Source organism: Monomorium pharaonis, chromosome 4 (assembly GCF_013373865.1).
Source record: "Monomorium pharaonis isolate MP-MQ-018 chromosome 4, ASM1337386v2, whole genome shotgun sequence".
Lineage (NCBI taxonomy): Eukaryota > Metazoa > Arthropoda > Insecta > Hymenoptera > Formicidae > Monomorium > Monomorium pharaonis.
In genome coordinates this window covers 22,356,693-22,377,370 of record NC_050470.1, presented here as the reverse complement: position 1 = coordinate 22,377,370, position 20,678 = coordinate 22,356,693, and the positions used below count along the sequence as shown (strand labels likewise).

Here is a 20,678-nt window from a genome sequence, read left to right as displayed (position 1 = left end):
GTCGATTGTAACAGCAAAGTAACCCGTAGTCTTACAAGATTACTCTTAACATTCTGGAATGTTAATTTAATACGCGTGCCTCTTCTTAAATAAACCCCAGACCGACAATTAAGAAGCTTGTTCCTCGTAAATCATTAATAATTATTTTTTAAATGCTAGTGAACAACTATAATAACCCTTGGAAGTATGAACCTGTAGATTGAAGAGCTTGTTTTCGCTCAATAAAATATTCATTTAGCAACCCATTTTTCATCCGTACCAGCCTGAAAGTTTAGCATTAGTAACGAGAAACGTTGTATCTCGATATAAGTTTATCGCATAAATGTTCTTAAGCGTGTATTGCATATATTACAAAGTAATCCCGCCAAATTACAGCTCACGATCTTTGCAATAATACCGGGGGGGCTCGTTACCTTGCGCGATAAGGGATATCTATTGCAACGTGGGAGAAACGTATTTTGTGATTAATCGCGATCTCTGTTCTAATTACACCGCGGAGCGAAGTTGCGTTGATATTATCGCATCAAGATGATAGATAAGTCCCAAGCTTATTGAATAGCGTGACGCGTTCCGGTGTACGAGCCGTGATTTCTCTCGCGCTTCGCGCCGGCATTTTTCGTTGGCGCGCGATATCTCGAGATCCGAAACGTGTCCACCGCGAATAAAAATGACGCCAGGCTCTGAGCAGGATTTATCGCCGCCACGACGAGCGGCGAATGTCAGGTCGCGAAACGCGCTTATCGCAAACGTGAGGTCATTTCGTCCTCGACGATTCTGCCCGCGTTCCTCGATCATCGGATCGGCTTTTAGCCGACTCGTTTAATTTACGGTTATTTTCGCCGGAGCCGCTATAATGTATCACAACTCTCTCTCTCTCTCTCTCTCTCTCTCTCTCTCTCTCTCTCTCTCTCTCTCTCTCTCTCTCTCTCTCTCTCTCTCTCTCTCTCTCTCTCTCTCTCTCTCTCTCTACTTTTTGGTTTTCGTGGAAGCGTGAATGTAACTTTATCCGATTTCTCCCGACCCAACAGACACCGTGATGTATTCGCTTGAGTTTTTCGGGTTTTACGAATCACATAACGTGAACCCGTTCGTTATGTTTGCGTAAGACCACCGTAACGATATAGTGATACTGCAATTTGTCAAAGAACGGATCGAAAGGTTCCGTTGCACGACACACGCGCTTCTTGAGACAGGCGAAGGCAGCAATGTTACAATCGCGTTATTTCCGCGCTTCGATTGAGCCGCAATCGCAGTTTAACGATTTCTCGAGCATCCGGTGCGAAATAGCTTCCACCCACTATCGTGGTAAACTTCCACCGCCAATATAAAGTGCATTTTGTAGAAAGTTCGTTATCCATAGCAGCTGGTTATCGATGCATATTTAAGCGTGATAAATGTGAAATTGCTTTACTATGGAAGCATCTTACCATCAAAATGTTCATAGAAATATAAACTTTTAGATTAATTTATAACCGACAAAGATCGCTTTAGAATTATTGCATTAGGAATAATTTAACTCATTAGAATTAATTAGATTATCAGAACATTAGGATCAATTCATAGGATAATTTAAGTTATAATTCTTGGAATATTTATAAGCTCAATTAGAGTTTCAATTTAGAGTCAAAGTGAAAATTTTACTAGCACAACTAAAGGATGTGATATTTATGGAAGTTATCGGACCATCCCGATAATTAATGGACGCGTAACGAACGTGATTCTCACCTAACGTCGTGCAACTTCGGGTAGGCGCATATCCGGAGCGTCTTCGAGTTCGATCCCACGGCGTACAGCTTCCCATGGGGGTGAAATTCGGCGCAGCGTATCGCCTGCACGTCCTCCAGGGCGGTGACGGGAACGAAACGCGGCCTTCCGCCGCCGTTGCTGCTTCCATTGCTGGTGTCGAGTTCCGGTCTCGGCTCTTGCTGCAAAACGAGATGCACGATCGTTACTCAATATTAATATGCAATTATCATCGTATCGTGCGAGCGAGCTCACGGAACTAATCATATGTCCGTTGTAGCGCGAACGATTAGGAGCCACGCCGTTACAGCTCTTATGAACGGAATGCACGCGGAAAAGTTACAACTATCGTTGCAACGATACTCCTTTAACGAGATCTAATGAATGCCTGCCGGCACGAAGCAACTGTTTTTATTTGCGGGAGGGACAAGTATCGTCCCAAGTTACGGATGCACTTCTGCGTATCGGTTGCCGCGATAAATATGGAAACGTTGCGGTGAGATGAACGTAATATCCAAACAATATCATAACACTTGATACTTCGCTTTCTCATTGTTTCCTATCCTAAGCGCTAAAATTACACGAGGTAACGGAATACAATACATTTGTATTTAATGTTAATTACATACAGAAAACAGTAACTTTAAGATTGATAAAATATTCAAAATATAATAAAAGAAATAATTCACTCAAAATAATCAATATAAAATTTGACGCTCAATATGAGCTAAGCATAAGTAAAAGTAAAAAATTAATGGAAAAATAATCAAAGACATACAAATAATATTTTTAAGATGTGTTCAGATAATCAGAAGATCATTCAGATAATCATGTGAGATGATTAATTATATTCGCTTTGATAGTTTTGTAATGTGTTATTTAATGCTTTCGTTTAATTCTTTCGCCGCTATTAAATTTCTTCTTTTTTTAAAATCAATTAATATACCAAATATGGATAAATGTATGTTTATGTGTATACATAAAGAAATTTCACTTTCTCGTTTCGCGCAAGACGCAAATGATGCGCTGTTTTTGCGAGACAGTTATTGCTCCAAACTCGCTAAACCAGCTCGCGTATTACAGGCAGCGAACCGAGCGGAAGACGAAAAATTCAGAAACGCTAGAAAGTTGAACTCTGGATGAATTTCTCACTAACTTTTGCGTATAAGCGGTTTATGCACTTCAATATTCATGTAATAATCTTCGAGTTAAATCGAAATAGCGCTGGTTTTCTTCTCTTCGACGTTGTGAAGCAAAATGCATGAGCCAGCACTATCGATCTAAAGATTCTCTACTTAAAAAAACAAAAAATAAAGTGTGGGCTAAATAAAAAAATAAATAATGCAGATTGATAATTTCACGTAATTACGATATAAAGATTTGTTTCCTGCGCTAAATATTCAGCTTCAGAAAGGTAATATCAAACTATCAAGAGTATTTTTGCAAAGATAGTCACCATGGAGCATGATGCACAAGCGTCAAATGGATCTTCAGTCATTAAGGACTAGCTTAAGAGATAGTGATTTTTCTGTTTGGAAACAATGGTGATCGTGGTGTAAAAATTGGGCATTAAATTAATTTGATCTTTTTCACATATTCTTTATACTAGCATTTTCTCCACATACATATAATAACTGTAATTCTATTTTTCTTAATCCCGACAGTTAAGTAACTATTATCCTGTTCTGGAATTACTGTTTGCAGAAAAAGCTTACAATGTTTCTTGATGCGAAGGACTGCTTTTTCTGAAGCTACAGGCGCGGAATCGTTTCGCGATTTGTTTGCGCAACGGCGCGCTTCGCCACGCTTTTACTTTCAAGCTACGAGATTGGCTGCGACCGTTTATCTAGATATTCTAGATGGATAAATTAGCAAAGCAAATGTACACTCTGCCCACTGTTGTTCTCTTCTTGGTAAACCGTGCAGCACGAGCGGAATTATGAGTGCTCGCGTGCGTTTTCACGCGGCGGTATACGCTTAACGGCGCCGAAGCTGCTTCTTGCCAATTGGAATTGACTTACGTACATGTAATTAGATCTTGAATGCGAGCAAGACAGGCGCATCGTGATCCTCACGAAAAGATAAGAGATATAGAGAAGCGTGAATCGATAAAAAATATTTCCAAGTTTAATCATCATTAATATAATGAGAAAGAATTTTTTTGCCATGATTCGATGTAAAGATAAATATTCTTTTTCAAAAGTAGAAAATAAATTTTAAATATAAAATTTATAGTTCAATAAAACTTTGTGTTTCAAAAATAAGTAAGATCTAAATAGCTTTGTAAGTCTAGATAAATTATAATAAATTTATAGTTTTGTTTTAAATATAGAATTCTTTATTCAACCAGCTACACATATCTTGTATATATGAAATCAAGCGATCATTTTTTATTTTAATAATTTTCTTAGTATATACTTAAGAAAAATATTTATAAATGTAATGTATACAAAGAACAAAAGAGATTGCTTTAAGAATATATTTGAAATGTCATTTATTTCACAATTCCATTCTTCTATGTGAATAAATAACGCGTCAATAACCATTGTATGATTCAGTGATTTCTTCCGATAAGATTTTTTTACCAATCAGTTTGAACAATAAGTGAACGGAATTGGAGAGTAAATCGGAATCTAGATTTTTAATTATAATCTTGCTTGCTAATGTATTATCTTTCACTTGCATAAATTTGTTGCGAAACAGCCATTGTTATGTACAAGCGTTATATTTTACATTTTATATCGATGAAAGTTCTAATTTTAATTCGATTAATCATATTCGCCGCGTCGTGAAAAGGGAAATGACGGTTGTGCGACTTTATTCTTTTGCGAACGGACGTCTCGCAATTTACGAGGGAGAACGGGGCTACAGAGAAGAAGCGATCGTAGATCCGAGAGAGATTCCCATTTCTGTGAAAATTCTGACATTCTTTGTACAGCGATCTCTCGGGCGACTTAACGAACCGGAAACGTTTCTCGATCGTAATTCTGCCGGGAAAAGCAGATGAAACTTCAGGAGAGCTTATATAGCTGAGAAGCCTAGTTTTGCCTGTACATCGGTCAATCAACCCGTCGACCATCGTTATAGGCGTTCGGTCTTAATAGCTCTTGTACAGCCTTGCGAAAGCGTTCGCTACCGACCGATGTACAGAAACTTTATGGCGTATGGATGGATACTTCGAGATCTCGCACGAAAGCGGGACGAAGATGATGCAAATGTAGTTTCGAACATCGCACTGTTTCGCACTCGATCTTTCGACTGTCTGTATATCAATAGAATCACTGAGGAATGAAAGTCTTGTCTGCGGCAACAAGACGTTATTCTGCAATAAGGTAATAAGAATGTTTTTGTGATTAATGTGTAGCAACGCATAAAATAATCCTCTTTTTGTGAAACAACATATAGTCTGAGGAAAAACTATAACTGTACCAACAGAATTTTTAAAATTTATCATAAACGCCAATCGAAGTTATATCGATGCATCCGGATTTACAGACGATTAGTAACAATTGACGTTCGCGACCTTAATTCCTCTATAAACGTTTATCTCCTGCATGCTCTTTATAAGGAGGAAAGGGTAGGATCGCGGCGAGGGATCCGCCGGATGCCCTGAAGGCCTTCGGACACGCGTCTCCGATCGAAGATTGGAGGGACGGATTCAACGACGCGTGGCACGATGAAAAACAACTAATAAAAAGGCCTTGACCTAATTGTCGACTCCGGCTTTTTACTTTCCTCCGTTGCTGCATCGTAAACAAAAAATGATGCGACGCGCGCGCGAGAATTTAACGCGTATCGCGCACGTAAATATGCGGGATATCAATTATGAATTTATTCGTCCTAGATGCGGCCCGCAATCATACGAGAGACCCCCGTAAAAGATCACGACGGCGCGACATTAACAGCATTAATGGTATTAAACGATTTCTGTTTCACGGATCGTCGATGATCGTGATCGAAATTTTCACTCTTCTCTGGAAAACCAGTTAAACCGGATCTATCCGGACGATCGTTTTCAATCTCGGACGTATAGATATCCATAGAAAGAGAAACACAATTTGATGATTGGTTTAAACAAACGCGAAGGACGAATTTATATATAGAGTATCGATCGATACATTACGAATAACAAGAGTTTGAAACCGATCATTTTTCTGTATCTGGGCTACGGCATACTTTTTCGTATCGTCGATCGGCATTCAGATAGAAATTAAGGGTGTAACGCGTACGGACTTGAGAGCACTCGAAATACCGACGACGTGCAAATTCCACGGTGTAATTTTAACATGAGATCTTTATATAAAATTATGAATGCCCTGCAACCGGGAAGAGAACGCGCATCGTGTTCTTTACTTTGAAAGCATATTACGTATAATTAATGTGTTCAACTCCCTATTTAGCACGTTACATTCAATTAATATGATTAATTATGGTTACACTCGCCTTAACTTTAGATTTTTTTTTTTTTTATCAAGATGCGAAATGCAGAGCTATATTAAGAAATAATTTCTCTTATATTAATGAGAATAACAACCGAGAAATTTATTCAGATATGCTAAGTGAATGCGGAAGTGAATTAAGCATCGCGGATGTATAGTGCTAAACAATTCTCGGCGATGTCGTCGGACGCGGAAGACTTTCCTCGAGAATTAGCGAAATAAGTCCTTAAAACATTAAATCGGATTACAAGGAAAAACGTCGCGTTGCCAATTCGACTTCGTGAGTGGAATGTAAAGCAATTCCAGAATTCTGGTGACATTTTGTAAGAGGTCACCTGCAGCTAACGAGTTCTCGCACTTTTTTCACTTGCGAAATACAGTTTGCAATTCGGTAACGGGCCTAATATATTGCACGCGATATCTCCCGACTGGAGATATTTATGGCGGCCGACCACATTTCTGCGAAATGTAATAGTTCAAATGATGATATCGCGCCTAAGGAAACCGAGTGAAGCTAATGGCCACGTAAATCCTTAGATTCCGCGATCCTGATTATTATGCTGGTTATTAATTAATGCGACTGTTATTACCCAACTATTTTAGAAGCATCATTTTTTATTCCAGACAAATCTATCCAGTACAGCGAATGTATCGTCTTGATTCACGAGTGACGGTATCGCATTAATTTTCTTACGTATAACGGTAATTTCGGAGGAAGTCTTCGTAACTTTCTACCGTACGTACGAAACACACGCGACGGAGATTATAATTAAATGGTCGATTACAACGTGACGCAAAGCGCTCTTAGTTATGGTAATAGCAGACACTCGCTGCCGGAGCGGGAGAGGAACTCGAAAATTATATCGTTGGTTGATTTCGACACACGTGCAATTCGTGCCCGTTCACCGAGAACAAAATCATCCCGTCGATATACGTTCTTCCTCTTGTCGCGAGCTAATGTGTCCCGGCTGTCGCACATTAATTGCGCAACGCGAAGAATATCTCGCTTTCACTGAAGAAACAGTCTAGATTGTCAGGCACCGGTCGTTTACCGCAATACGAGTCTAGCAGTCAATCCAATTTCTCGAACGATTGTTTTTCGTAATGGAGTGTGCCCGCCGAAACGAGCAGGAAGCCTCGCAATATAAAAACCCCAATCGCCGATCAAGCAGAACAGTCTGTTTTTCCATGTTCGCCCGTAATTGAGATTTATCGATAACGTCACAACTTATGCCGAGCGCACATCTCGCCATTGACAGATCCGCGTGCCTATCGATCCGCCGATCTGACGATCTGTCGATCCGTCAATATACGGCGTATCTAATTAGCGACGAAACTACTGGCTAACAACGTAACGATTTAATGACCGGCAGCTGGTTAACGACACTTCTTAACTGCGAGCACGATGTACAATTAGATTGCGATGGATCGCCGGGACGCGATCGATCGTGAGAAATAATGGAATATAATCGCGATCGTCAGCGAGAATCCCACCGTAGCTTCGCGGAGCGTGGAATAAAAGATTGAGATTATTCGCGTTGATTAGCGATTATTTCGAACGGGGCGAATTTTCTTAATAAAGAAGTAACGGTTGATTAACTCGGTCTACCTATCAGGAACACTTTCTACCCCGGGTTAGTCGAAAATGCGGCTCATTAAAGATGCATAATTTAGAAAGAGATATGGACTGGAACGTGTTACCGATAAAAAGAAAAAAAAAAAGAACGGGATACCTGTGCAACAACTTTGTTTCATGACATTTGCAAAGGTGAATTAAGGAACATTTATGTAATAAATATAAAAAAGATTTGTAACATGTATAAAGAAGAAAAGACCACAAAAAATCAAATAGAAACGTCTTGCAATATGCATTAAGAAGTTTTTTTTTTTTACAAGTTTACGACTAGTAATGTTCGGCTATTTTTCTCACTTTGTGCATGCTCATGCGAAAATGCTTCCTATGCGTTCTTGAAGCATTTTATATGACACATATGTGTAATCTTCATAACTCATCGTACCGAGCTACTCAAGCGGATACTCCGCGGAACGCAGACTTATTTATTTCCGTTCTGCTGGCAAAGTTGAATTCCACGGAACACTTTCTTCGACCGACATTCGCGAATCGCGCGACAGACGCGAGAAAAAGTGATTATCCCCACGTTAAGTCGAAACGCCAAGTTCCGGAATTGTATAATTGCAGCGGGACGCGTGCGGAATGAATGTCGCGATGTGGTTTCTCCTTGAAACGAAGCTGTTCTGTAAGCTCATGGGCGATTACAATCCTGCCGTTGCGTGCCGGATGATTTAGCTAGTTTCGCGAGCTTAGAACGCGAGAAGCGGCACGTTTCCGGAATTAAAGAGCGCAAGAAACGTGGATTGTGCAACCACGTCGGTCGTCCAGATTAGATTAGCAAACTCACTGATCTGTAAATCTCAGTCTGAAAGTCGTTCTGACGGTTTGCGTGTGTGCGAAATTGCGGATTAGTCACATAGTTAAACGCATTACAGGGAGACACGATCGCGATAACTCGCACGAAAAATTGTATCGAGAATGAATGGCCTGTCACTCAGTGACTTAAGATATGACGCAAATAGAGTTACTAATTGCCTTTATAAGTTATTAAACGGGATAATGCCAATAAATGTATACGTAAAAATTTTATATACAAAATAGATATTCAGTACATTGAACAGCTCAAAGCGTAGGCAAATTAAACAGTAAAATTAATTAAAGCGTTTAATCAATTATTTGTAGCAGGAACTAACCGCAGTTTCTTAACATTTTCTAATTTATGATATAGCAAGATAGTTTCAATTGCATATAAAAGAACATACGCGTATAATAAAAAATGTATTAAATATTGATTAAAAGAGAAATTTGTATACAATATAAATATATATCGTAAGATCTTTCGATAATAATCGATTAGATGCCGAAAATTATATCTAGCGTAAAGGAAACTTCTCGTATCCCCGTCTTGAAAGAAACCCTGTTTATAAGAATCTCAACACACCATATAGCTACCGCGTCGCCTTCCCGACTTGTCGTTTCTGCTATCCTCAGGTCTCTTGCAAGCTTTACCGACCCTCTCAAACGTGTTCAGCGTGCGTTCCTCCGTGTTAACATCCAGGAGATTCTCCATGGACCTGCGTATCTGTCGACACACGCTCACACCTTTAGGACTGTTCCTCTGCAAGTGGTTGCCATTCTCATCGTGATAATCGTCCCACTCGCTCATTTCGCTTCTGACGTCCTCTAGAGATCTGGTTCTACCGACGGCGCACGTGCAAGGTGGCATGCTCCTGGTAAGGCCGCCCGAGCTCTTTGCTCGTCCTCGCGGCCGTTCCATCATCATCATGCCGGGTGGTGGCATCGCCACCGGCGACACTTGAAGCGGCGACATCACTTGCGGCGGAGGCGGCATGGCGTTTCTGTATAACGGAGCGAGATAGTAGTAGTCCCGCGATTTGTTGGGATTGGCGGCGATCCTCGGGGCGGGCACGTAATTGTAATCGGGGACGTGGGGGGTTATCCATTGGGCCAGAGTGTCTAGCGGTACAGGTCGATAACAATAGGACGGCGCTCGGTTGTTCCTGTACATTGGCGGCCAGGGTCGGTGCTGCTTCAGATCGAAACGGGGATCCATACGTGGATCCAGCACTCGAATGTCGCCCATTGTGAATTGTGATCTGTTGTTGCTCCTTATATACAAGATTTGGGAGTGTTTTAAAATCAGTTGAGGTACACTGCCATATTTTCTCAATTAATTTCTTAGTCGATCAGAAAATATGTGTTTTATTAAATATATTCTGTAGTTGTATTTTTAAGAATTGCTTTCTTTAATAATCTTGAATAATTCTGATTTTTTTTTTAAATAAGTTTTTTTTTTAATCAGTTGCTAAAATAATTCTCGTGTGATAAATTACTGTTCAAAATTTTCAAATATTTATTGTTAAAAATTATGAGAAAATCATTAGATCGATAATGACGACGTCGAGGATCAATGTCGTTGAAAGTGGCGTTTGATGATCGCACACTTAGAGAGTTTGGCACGCTCGGACGAGTAATAGAGAGATTCTGGATTAGAAACGTTTCTCGTGGAACGACGATAAAGCGAGGACCAAGAGAAAAGACTAATCGTGCGCGACGAGAGATTTCGATTGATTTTCACTGGGTACCTTCGGATAAATTCAAAAAATATGACGAAACAAAAGAAAAAGAAGAAAATCACATTCAAATTTGCTTCGACACTTCACTACACTTTCGGACTTTAGTTGTCTCACCGACATTCAAAATTTCTGTCGTTTTGACTTGACATTGTGTCTCAATCTCTATCGAATCTCGGGTCTTCTTTCTTATCGAAGATTTATCGAGAAACACTGCGATCTCTGTCACTCGAAGAGAAACACTTGATAATCGAAAACGATCTCTCGTGAGCTATCGCGGCCCGTGCTCAGCTGGGTACGACGGAGGAGTGCGTAGACCACGTTCTCGCCGAGCCACTATAGTCTGTTGAGAAACGACCCACTTCTCCTCGTCCGAACGCGAAAGACTTCGTCTCCCCTACTACCGCGAAACTCATCCTTCTTTCTTTCGCGCGAATCTTACAAAGCGAGAGTAGTTTCGCGGTTTTGTTGGAAGGGGGAAAGATTGCTCGGATTTTAAATATCTTGTTGTCAAATAATGTTGATTTATGAATTTCGTCAGGATTCGCTATCATAGCATAAAGTATAATATGTTTTCGATGCAGACAGAAAGGTTGAGAAAGCAGATGAACTCATAACATTTACGATAATGCTAACAAATTATTTTTATAAATGCCAGATTATGTCTAATAAACCTAATAAGAATTCTAATAAATAAAAAGAATTTTTTTTAATTTACTTTAAGCATAATTTACTTAAGCATTACATTCTTGTTGTTATGAAATATTAAACAAACATCAAAAATTAAAATTATTACATATATATATATATATATATACAAAAAATATGTATGCCAGAAAATAATAGCTATAAAAATAATAAAATAATAAGAAAACAATATGTACTGGTAACTGTTAACAGAACTGTTGGCAGAACAACTCCTATAAGTGAAATTTAATTTAGTTGCAAATTGCCATTGATGTAATAAAGATATAAAATTAAAATTAAAATACTAGAATAATTATATCAAGACAATTATATGCTGTAAAGAACAATGGTGATTGCACGATAGTCCCGCAATACGCGTGTGATCTCATTTAAAAGAACCAGCGAGGGGTATCTTCGTTGGAAACGTAGCACGAAAAGATCACGCAATATAAAAATAGAATTAGGAAAAGGATTGTGTACAGGTAAAGATATTACATAGAAATGCGGGCGTTGGAACTTCAAGGAACTCAAAGAGTAAAGAATTTTCCTTAAAAAATTTATAATAAATAAATGAAACAAGAAATTTTCATATAAAGATTTATAATCCTGTTTTATCAAAATCTCGTAAACAAGATCTTCGAGATCTGTGAACCGAGAAAAGAGGTAATCGTATCCATCGGGAGAGTTCGATAATGTACATGATGATGGATAAAAAAAAAAAGAAAGAGGAGCAACTGCAACATTCGTTTTCCATCCTCTCTCGCTTTCACTGCGCGATCATCTTTTCCAGCGACAACCACCGGGGCCCGCTCATATTAATCTTGTTTTGAGATAGAAATCGCGTCATTATTCGCAGGAAGTGAGAACGAAGGTGGGCGTCGAGATCCAACGTGTCGGCTCGATCGTTTTCATATCGCAAAGCACGTTATTCCTCCGCGAATTCAATTGCGAATTGTGTCGCAACAATTTTCAATGTGCGTTAGGACGGAATTGAAGGCTGCTGCAAAGCTGACGCAAAGAAAACACATGCATAACAGCATGATAATGAACTATCATGCTATTTCTTTTCCTTATTCCGATTTACGCTGCTGCGAAAACGAATGCGCGCGTGCTTTAATTTTATTTCATAAAAATTAAAGAATTTTTCTCCAAACAAATATATAAAGATAAATATTAATATTATTTATATGAGTTAAAATAACAGATATGTAAATTATTATTTTTTTTTTTTTTTTTTTTTTTTTTAAGAAGACTTTCATATAAGAAAAAAGAATAAACTTTCTATTATTTTACCGTTTTAGCTTATGAATATCAATGAAGTAAACCTAAATGTTGTTAGTAGTACAGCTGTGGTATTCCATTAATCTTATGTAGAATTTCTTTCCCAAAATTTTTTCATCATGTACGAATTTTCCTCATAGATATGTAGTATTTTATAATTATACTTTTGCAGATAGTAATTATTTCCGATCAGTTATTGCATGCGCGCGTGGTAATTTTCTCTTTATTTCAAAGTTCTTTATTCACGCAAGAATGCACATAAGCATATGTAGTTAAAAGCATGACGTACATTCTAGAAAAAAAAATGTGACGAGAGAAATTAGTTTATATCTGTTTATTTATCGACAATGAGTACAGATGCGCGCTACTTATTTCCGAAACATTACGACGAATCACAACTGGTTTATAGCCTTGCAGCAGCGTCGTATATGGCCTGCTGCACTTTCTTACAATTGTTATCGATATGTCGCTAATAGCCAGAAGTTATGCCGATATTATCACGTGCTTTACAAATTTCTTCGGTCGGCTGATTTAACGGGCATTCTGCGTACATCGCAGATGGATTTATCCCGACGGCCAATCCGGGCAATATATATGTATATATTTCGTCAGGGTACGAATCACCATCCTGCATCTCGCGAGAGAAGTCTTGCAGATACAAAGGCGAGTAAAAGTTTATATGATTCTCATAATTCTCGGATATGGATACACAGAGAGAAAGATTTCTTTGATTTAATTTAATAAACCGTCTTATTTGATTATTTTAAAGCATATATTTCTTTGTTTCTAACCAATTTTATTATATCTAAAGAAATCTGTTTAAAATTTATTAAAACTAAAGAAATATATGCTTTAGAATAGTCAACAAAACTGTTTATTAAATCTAAAAAAAATCTTTCTCTCTGTGTAGTAACTTTACGACTTAAATTTAGTGTTATTTATATACACACATACATATGTGCAATAGTAAATAAATAAAAAATTAAAAGTTAAATAACAAAGTAAAAATTAAATAGTTTTTTAAAATTTAACTCAATTTTAATTCGGTTAATTTTTAACTTTAACTAGTTATTATTAAAACACATAAACTTTAATTTATTAACTTTTTTCCAAAGTTAAAAATTTATTTTTGTAAAAAAATAGTAAAAGAAAAAAACATTCCTAATAAAAGATAGTATTTCTTGGTTATTTTATAAAATTTAATTTACAAATAAAACAAATTTATTTAATAATTTATATTATAATTGATTATATTAATATTTAATGTCAATCTAACTTTAAAAAATTACAAATTTCTTATTTAATACAAATAATACTTTTCAACAATAATTTTTAATTTAACTTAATTTGATTAAAAAAATATATTAAATCTGCATATTTAAAATTTTTATTGAAACACTTTTCTTAATTTTTATTTTACATGTATTAATGTTTATTAGCATTAAATAGTGTTGATAAATAAATTTTGCGCAATGCATAGTTAAAAATAATCTTTTTGAAATGTTGTGCGAGAGATCCATTATTAATATACGGGAGTTAGTTTCATTGACAGACCTACATCTTTAACGCGATTCCTTGGAGGAAAAAAAAGCCATGCTGTATTTTCTTTATCGCGAGGCGCCGCCCTGCCGTATGATCATGCCAATTTGATTTTCCATTGCTACTTTCTCCGATACGCTCCGTTAATAATTCACCGCGATGTGCGGCAATCCTCTACTATTTTTCTTTCCGGTCTCTCTTCCTTTTTCGCGCCGCGGCATCATCGGTTGCTGAGACGTGCACACGCGAAATTTCCTTTCGCCGCGGTAATTACGCACGTGCTCGTAAATCGTCATTTTGAATGATCATCAACCGATTATTAACACAGTGTTTGCGCGTCGCTTCAATTTCACTTGCATTGACTCACGTTCTCAGGAAAAGTACAAGTGTATAATATACGTTAATTATATGTCGAGAACGAAAGTGGTTCGATTCTTTCGCCGCGTGTCACTTTTTTTAATAAGATCAATTGCAAGAGATAAAATCAGGTCCACTAATATCTAGACTAATCAAATGAACAGAACAATCTTGGTTCTAATAAATGATCTAGTTCCGATTAATAAGTGATAAAATACTTATATTTGATTCACACACACATACACACACATTTTTTTGATAGAACACTTTTACAATTAAGTTATTCGACATTGAACGTTTCGTTTACATGATGTAATGTATTATATAATGTTTCTCGATCATATGAGTCTTTGAACTGCTTAAACTCGAACTGAAATTGCAGTTTAGCGAACGACGTGGATTTCTCCAAACCGGACACTCAAATCGTTTGGCACAAAAATCACGGAAAATAGACCGCGAAGCACATAATCGATAGGAGACGTCGATGCGTCACCTCCGCAGGACATCTGCGTTTTGAGAGAAAGTATCGCGCGACACAAAAAGTAAATTGCCGTGATCCGGTGGCACGAGCACACGCGATTTATCTCAACGTGCGAAAGGAGGATGGAAACGTTTCGGATATCTTTTTTGTCATTGCGTGGATCTTTGGGCAATTATCATGGTCGGCCGCCGTTAGAAACGCTCGTTTCCAGTGACGTTGGGTCGCGTGCGCCGATGGCGAGCTATTAGAGTGCGATGGCTCTCCATGTGGATGTAGATCGCGAGAAAACGAAATCTGGAGCGGGCGTTTGTTTGGAAGACAACAGCGACGGATTATCTCATGACGAAACTGAGGGTGATCCGTGAAAGATTTCATCTGATTAGGTGAAAGATTACCACCATGGAAATTGGAACGTAATAGTGAAAAGAAGACGATCCGCATCATTAAATATCGCATTATTAAAAAGGTGCCAGATGATATTTTATGATATTAGTATAATAATGATAATGTTAAAGGATAATATTAATTATTTAATATTAATTACTTTTTTAACGAATAATATACATTAACGTCAATCAAAATTTTTTAAAAATAGAATTTAAAGTCCGTGATAAAGTCGGGAAACTAAACGACTAATGATTCCATAAATCTTCCTTTTATTGAGCTCTATAATGATTGAAAACTGGGGACATTGTCCTCCGATTTAGGAAAAATATAATTTTATCTCGTCGTATGTGATTGAGCAGAACAAGTCACATTGATTAAATATTGCATCTACATAATGCCTTCCATGTCCAATACGATTTCTTCCTCCTCAAAAGGAAAACGTCATGACTTGCAAGAGCGCATCAAGAAATGTTGTCGAGGTCAAAGTTATCGCAGAAACAGGCACACGTTGACCGAGTTTTCGGTACCGGAATTACCAGTTACCAAATTCCTACTTCAATTCGCGCAATGATTTTGCATTATACAGTCGTCATACGTACGAGGAATATATTATTCTTTCTCACGGTTTACATTAACTTCTTCTTACAGAGAAGAAAATTTAGTGTCAATTCAACGATTATATGTAAGTAAAAATATAAAAGTTTTAATGTTTGATAATCTATAATTTTCACAAGATATTACATTGTTATCTTAATATTATAATAATCATTTAAAAAGCACTAAATGTATATGATTTTTCTGGTAATAATAGTATTAACAAATTTTAATTTTTGATCAGACATTATTACTCCCTGTTCTATTTTTAAATAAAGATGAATATATTTTCCTCGATGAAACTTATACAAAATTCCCTCATGTGAGCAAGTTATATCCCTTCAAGATTATTAAATTCTGTAAACAAGATATTTTGCTTATATATAAGACAACAATTGTAGATTTGAGACTAATTTTTTTTTTATTAGATTTGATTCACTTCTTTATCATCGCTGAAGCGATATTGAAAGTGAATAATAAATCGTATAATTCTATCTGATGATCGATCCTTTTTGCCAGATGGTGGCTACCGCGGGCGCGATTGAAAATTGCTTAATTTGCACGTGACAGAGCAATCGGGTTGACCTTTTCATTTTGAAAGGCTATTGACGGCTAGCACCTGCAGTTAAGAAACAACTTACCGGCTCTCTAACTCGTTGCTCTCCGCGCGAATAGGATTCGAAATGTTTGTATGCGCGTACCTTCTCATTTACTGATTCGAGAAGCCGCATATACCGTGGGAAAAAAAAGGAGCGTGACCAGTTTTCTTGAAAAACTGCTTGCGCAATAGTTGGCATATTGCGATCGGCCGCGACTTCTTTCGTCGGGCGAAGTTCTGAGCGGAAACGAAAAATGTAACGCCAAGTATGACCGGATTGCCGGCATCGTATGTACCGTTAAAAATACTAATAACAGGTTGACCGGTGCCTGTCACGAAAACGGGCAACACGATAACCAGCATAACGAAATGTAAACCATATATTACCAAGTATACACACGCGTTGTAATTATCATACGTCCGTTCTTGATACGTGGACCATGACTTAAGCCGTCGCTGACGAACTATGCCGAAAGAAATATTATCGAATGCAATACCACAGCGCAAAAGGCGGAAGACTAGAGGTTTCACACGATCGTGATGGTCCGAAATCAGAATGATATCAAGTATATGATACGAAGGTAATGGCAACGTTAATTATTATCGCGTTGCCGTGTATAGATTGTACTTACAAATTTAATTTTTAATTAATTTATACCGTATATTTAAAATAAAGATAATATTATAATTTACTTTAACGAAGGAGATAATAATTTTTATTTTGCTGGCTAATTAAATTGATGTGTTGCTTTCTAACTAAATTAACGTAATTACTTTTTTCATCGTCCAATAATAAAAAAATTATTGATCATGAATAATTAATAAAATGATAAATAACACCAGATATATGGAAGTATTAACCGATAATCACTAGACATAAATGATAAATGGTGTAATTGCTTTAATCTTTTCTTACGTCACTATAATTCAATGAAAAATTCAGTCCAATTAAATCGCTAATCCGTTATCAGTGTTACGTGAATTAATCTACCGCGTATACACGAGCATTGTGGTATATCGCGTTTTCACAAATTACAAACATCATGATTGAGAGAAAAGATCGCGTCAGTTTGCGGCAATCACAAGAAATTTGCAAGAAAGTAGATTACTATTAGATGCGCTTGGTCGAGCTTGCATCCATCAGCGCGAAGATCGCGACCCAGATTTTCTCGATAATAAACTCAGTTATTCAGCTACATTTTGAGTGACATTTTTAATGAACATTTGTTTTTCTTTTCACGAATGTTAAAAAATCGTGTTTATTAATGCGAATAACAAAAGTTAAATTTCAAAAAAGAAAGGAAAAGGAAAACTATATCGATAACGCAGAGCTCCTCGTGAGGTGAGAAGCCTTGATCAAGAATCGTCGAGGTAGAGATTTAGTGAAATCGTTTACCATCAACCTCTTGGTACATTCACCAAGCTAACATAGGTTTCTGTTTTATCTGCATCAAAGCTGCGCCTTGCGCGCCGTTATAATATTTATAAATTACATTCGACGATACATTACATATAAAAAAATTAGTAATTAAAGAAAACGTTAGAAAAGCAGTTTGAAATAATTCCGATGCTAAACTCTTTTAAAAGCTACATCAACGAAAGAGATTTCAAAATAAAATTTTACACACTTTTTAAAATAAAACACATATTTTATAAAACAGTTTAAAATAATTAATTTCAGAATTATCACAGATAACTTTTTTTAAAGAAATAATTCAATAATAATGCCTTTAGATATACAGATGTTTTTACAAGATGTTAACGAGAGAATTTTCTGTGTATTTATTTATATTCAAGACATTATAGATGTGTATCAAGATATACCCATGAACTTGAAATTTTTACAGACACTCGCATAATCATCGCCGTGCTTTTTATTGTCCGAAGACAATGATTATGCAAGTGTCTGCAAAAAATAAAACGATGTTAAAGCATAATTGGCGTCATCAGCATTCAGATGATTATCATTTTAATGCCGCCCACAAATGGGAAAACAATCGTTTCGGCGGCAACAAGCAAATGATGGACTATGATGTCATTAGCAATGTAAATCAACATGTATGTTTAAAATAGTTTTGCACATGTAGAAAACCGTTACCAATACCGATATTATTTTGCCTGTTAATTGTATTTCCTAATTGTATTTCTTAAAAACTAAAAATAAAAAACTTTGGAAATATAAATACAAGCTGGAAAGTGTTTTCCATGAGATTATACAACAGTTTTTAGAATCGTTTCTAATTTTGCAATAATTAAGTTTTTTGTAAGATAAACGAAAAGCATCTGAAAAAAATAAGCTCCAAAACCGATAGTAATGCTACATTTTGTTTCTTTTTTTAAATATAAGTCATCCATATAAAATACGCATTAATGAGAATTTCTAGAAGTCTTTCACTTCGATATAAAACATTTTGGTCGGTTTATACAAATACCTTATATTGTTCCCCAAGATGCACCATGTAGTACGACAATATACAAAGATTAAATACTTAACTAATTAGATCTAATTTAATAGACAGAAGGTCATGCGTCTTCTAAAAAAAAAATTAGAATACCATTGTGCTCGAGGAGCATAAACATAATGAAATACACTTGAGAAGGTAAAAAGAATCAGAAAAAAAAAACGAATATTCATAGGCGTTGTCGGGCACGTCGACGAAGGTGCAATGACGACCCACGCGGATCACACCATACATGGATATCCGACTGACCGACAGTTATTACTGATGACGAAAGAGGATAACCTGTGTCTAATTTTAGAGTACAGGAAAAATACCGATTGTTGCAAAAACATGTTTGCTCTAGTGAGCCCGTATTAAGTCAATTACTGTGTAATCGTTATTTCCATCTACAGCTTGACAACTAATTGATGTCGTTTACGTAAATCCATTAGTACAATACATAAAATACTGCAACATTTCATTTAAAGGTTGAGCGTTACAATAATGCGATACACGAAAGAGAGATGTTAAAAATTGGTTAAGAGATTAAGAAAAAAAATCAAACTAAACATCTTTCCAATTTTCCAAAGAAATGATGAATGTGTGTTCGTTCCAAATGATTGAACAACGTCTTATCGTAAATGACGACTATTTTACTCGGCAAAGAAAATGTATACCACGGATCATGGCCATAACAGAACGTAGTTTGCGGTATCGATAAAAAGGTCATGTGCTAGGATAAAGACGAAGAAAGGAACGCTCGATTTCACTGAATGCACGATGAAAAGATGATTGTTACATAGAGGACTTTCACCAAATTAGCAAACATTTTGCGTTGTGTGGGTCTCCCTGCGTAACGTTTCGAAAAGTTTCGGAGACTATACGTGACGCGAGCTCAAGATCTTGCACTTTCTCGAAATAATTTCATACACATTACAAGTTGTTTATCAGATTACAACTCCTCTACAGGAATCCAATAGTTCTGTACAAGTTCTGGTATGTAATTATGTACAAAACATTTCTATAGAGAAAAATTTTCAACAATCAAACTATTAATAAATAATTTCTTCGTGCGAAAAAACGCCATTTTGAAAATCCTGCACCTGTACTTTTTCGCAGATAATTTAAAGTGCTCTTCCATGTTCTTATTAGATTATTCGCTATCAGTGCTGCACGATACATGTATCTGAATCACCGAAGTTGAAAATTAAGATGTAAAGAGTAATTTTTATGACCAATTCGTTGCAAAATTATTACAATTTATCCAATTGTTCGCTTCCGGTCGATATTCGTTATACGAGAGAAAACTATTTCAATACCGCGGATGATGTGCGTGACACACGAAGAAGTTCTTTCGTAGGTCAATTTTGGCCAGCTTGTGCGCCAATAACACTCAATTTTTCGTAACGGTACCGAGACGGCAATCGGTCAATCATCTCGGATGTCGTCGTACCGTGAGACGGAACGGTTCCGGAGCCGTGTGACACGCGGAAAATCGCGCGTGCTCGCCGACCGTGAAGCTGCATGTAGGTAAAGCGCATCGCGCACGAAGCGCACGTGCGCCATAGACCGAATTGAGGAATTTCGGCATCCCGCGTACAATAACAATACAAAGAGCAATAAAAATACTCATTAGAGTCGAACGAAACGTACAACTTTTTTTCTTCTTACATAAACTTAAAAAAAATACCAATCAATTTCAAACCTACTTGAAAAATCAAAGTCGCTTGATATTTCAATCAATAAATATGATAATCGTAAATATATAAATTATAATCTCTCTCATTACAAAATAATATTAAAAAATACTAGAAGAATGTGAAAAATCAAGAGTCTTTGTCTTGTGGAACATTACTTAAAAATTAATATTTCTTGAAAAAGTTTACTTTGATATCATAATTTTTTTTAGCGTTGCCATATTAATGGGTACATTCATGTATATGCAAAAAACAAATTGCAACATC

The 20,678-nt window shown here is 36.7% G+C and overlaps 1 protein-coding gene across 6 annotated transcripts in view; it reads right to left on the bottom strand.

Annotated features, from left to right (window-relative positions):
- Window positions 1-20,678, bottom strand: part of LOC105837391 (WD repeat-containing protein 47) — a 78,339-nt gene that overhangs the window by 7,819 nt on the left and 49,842 nt on the right. For 5 of the 6 annotated variants that reach the window (XM_036285665.1, XM_012682146.2, XM_012682147.3 and 2 more), the window contains one exon: window positions 1,726-1,925. In XM_036285665.1, coding sequence (XP_036141558.1) covers window positions 1,726-1,925 — 200 coding nt within the window. Of the gene's footprint in view, window positions 1-1,725; window positions 1,926-9,196; window positions 12,154-20,678 lie in introns of those variants that run through there. The other variant, XM_012682149.3, reaches the window with a different exon arrangement.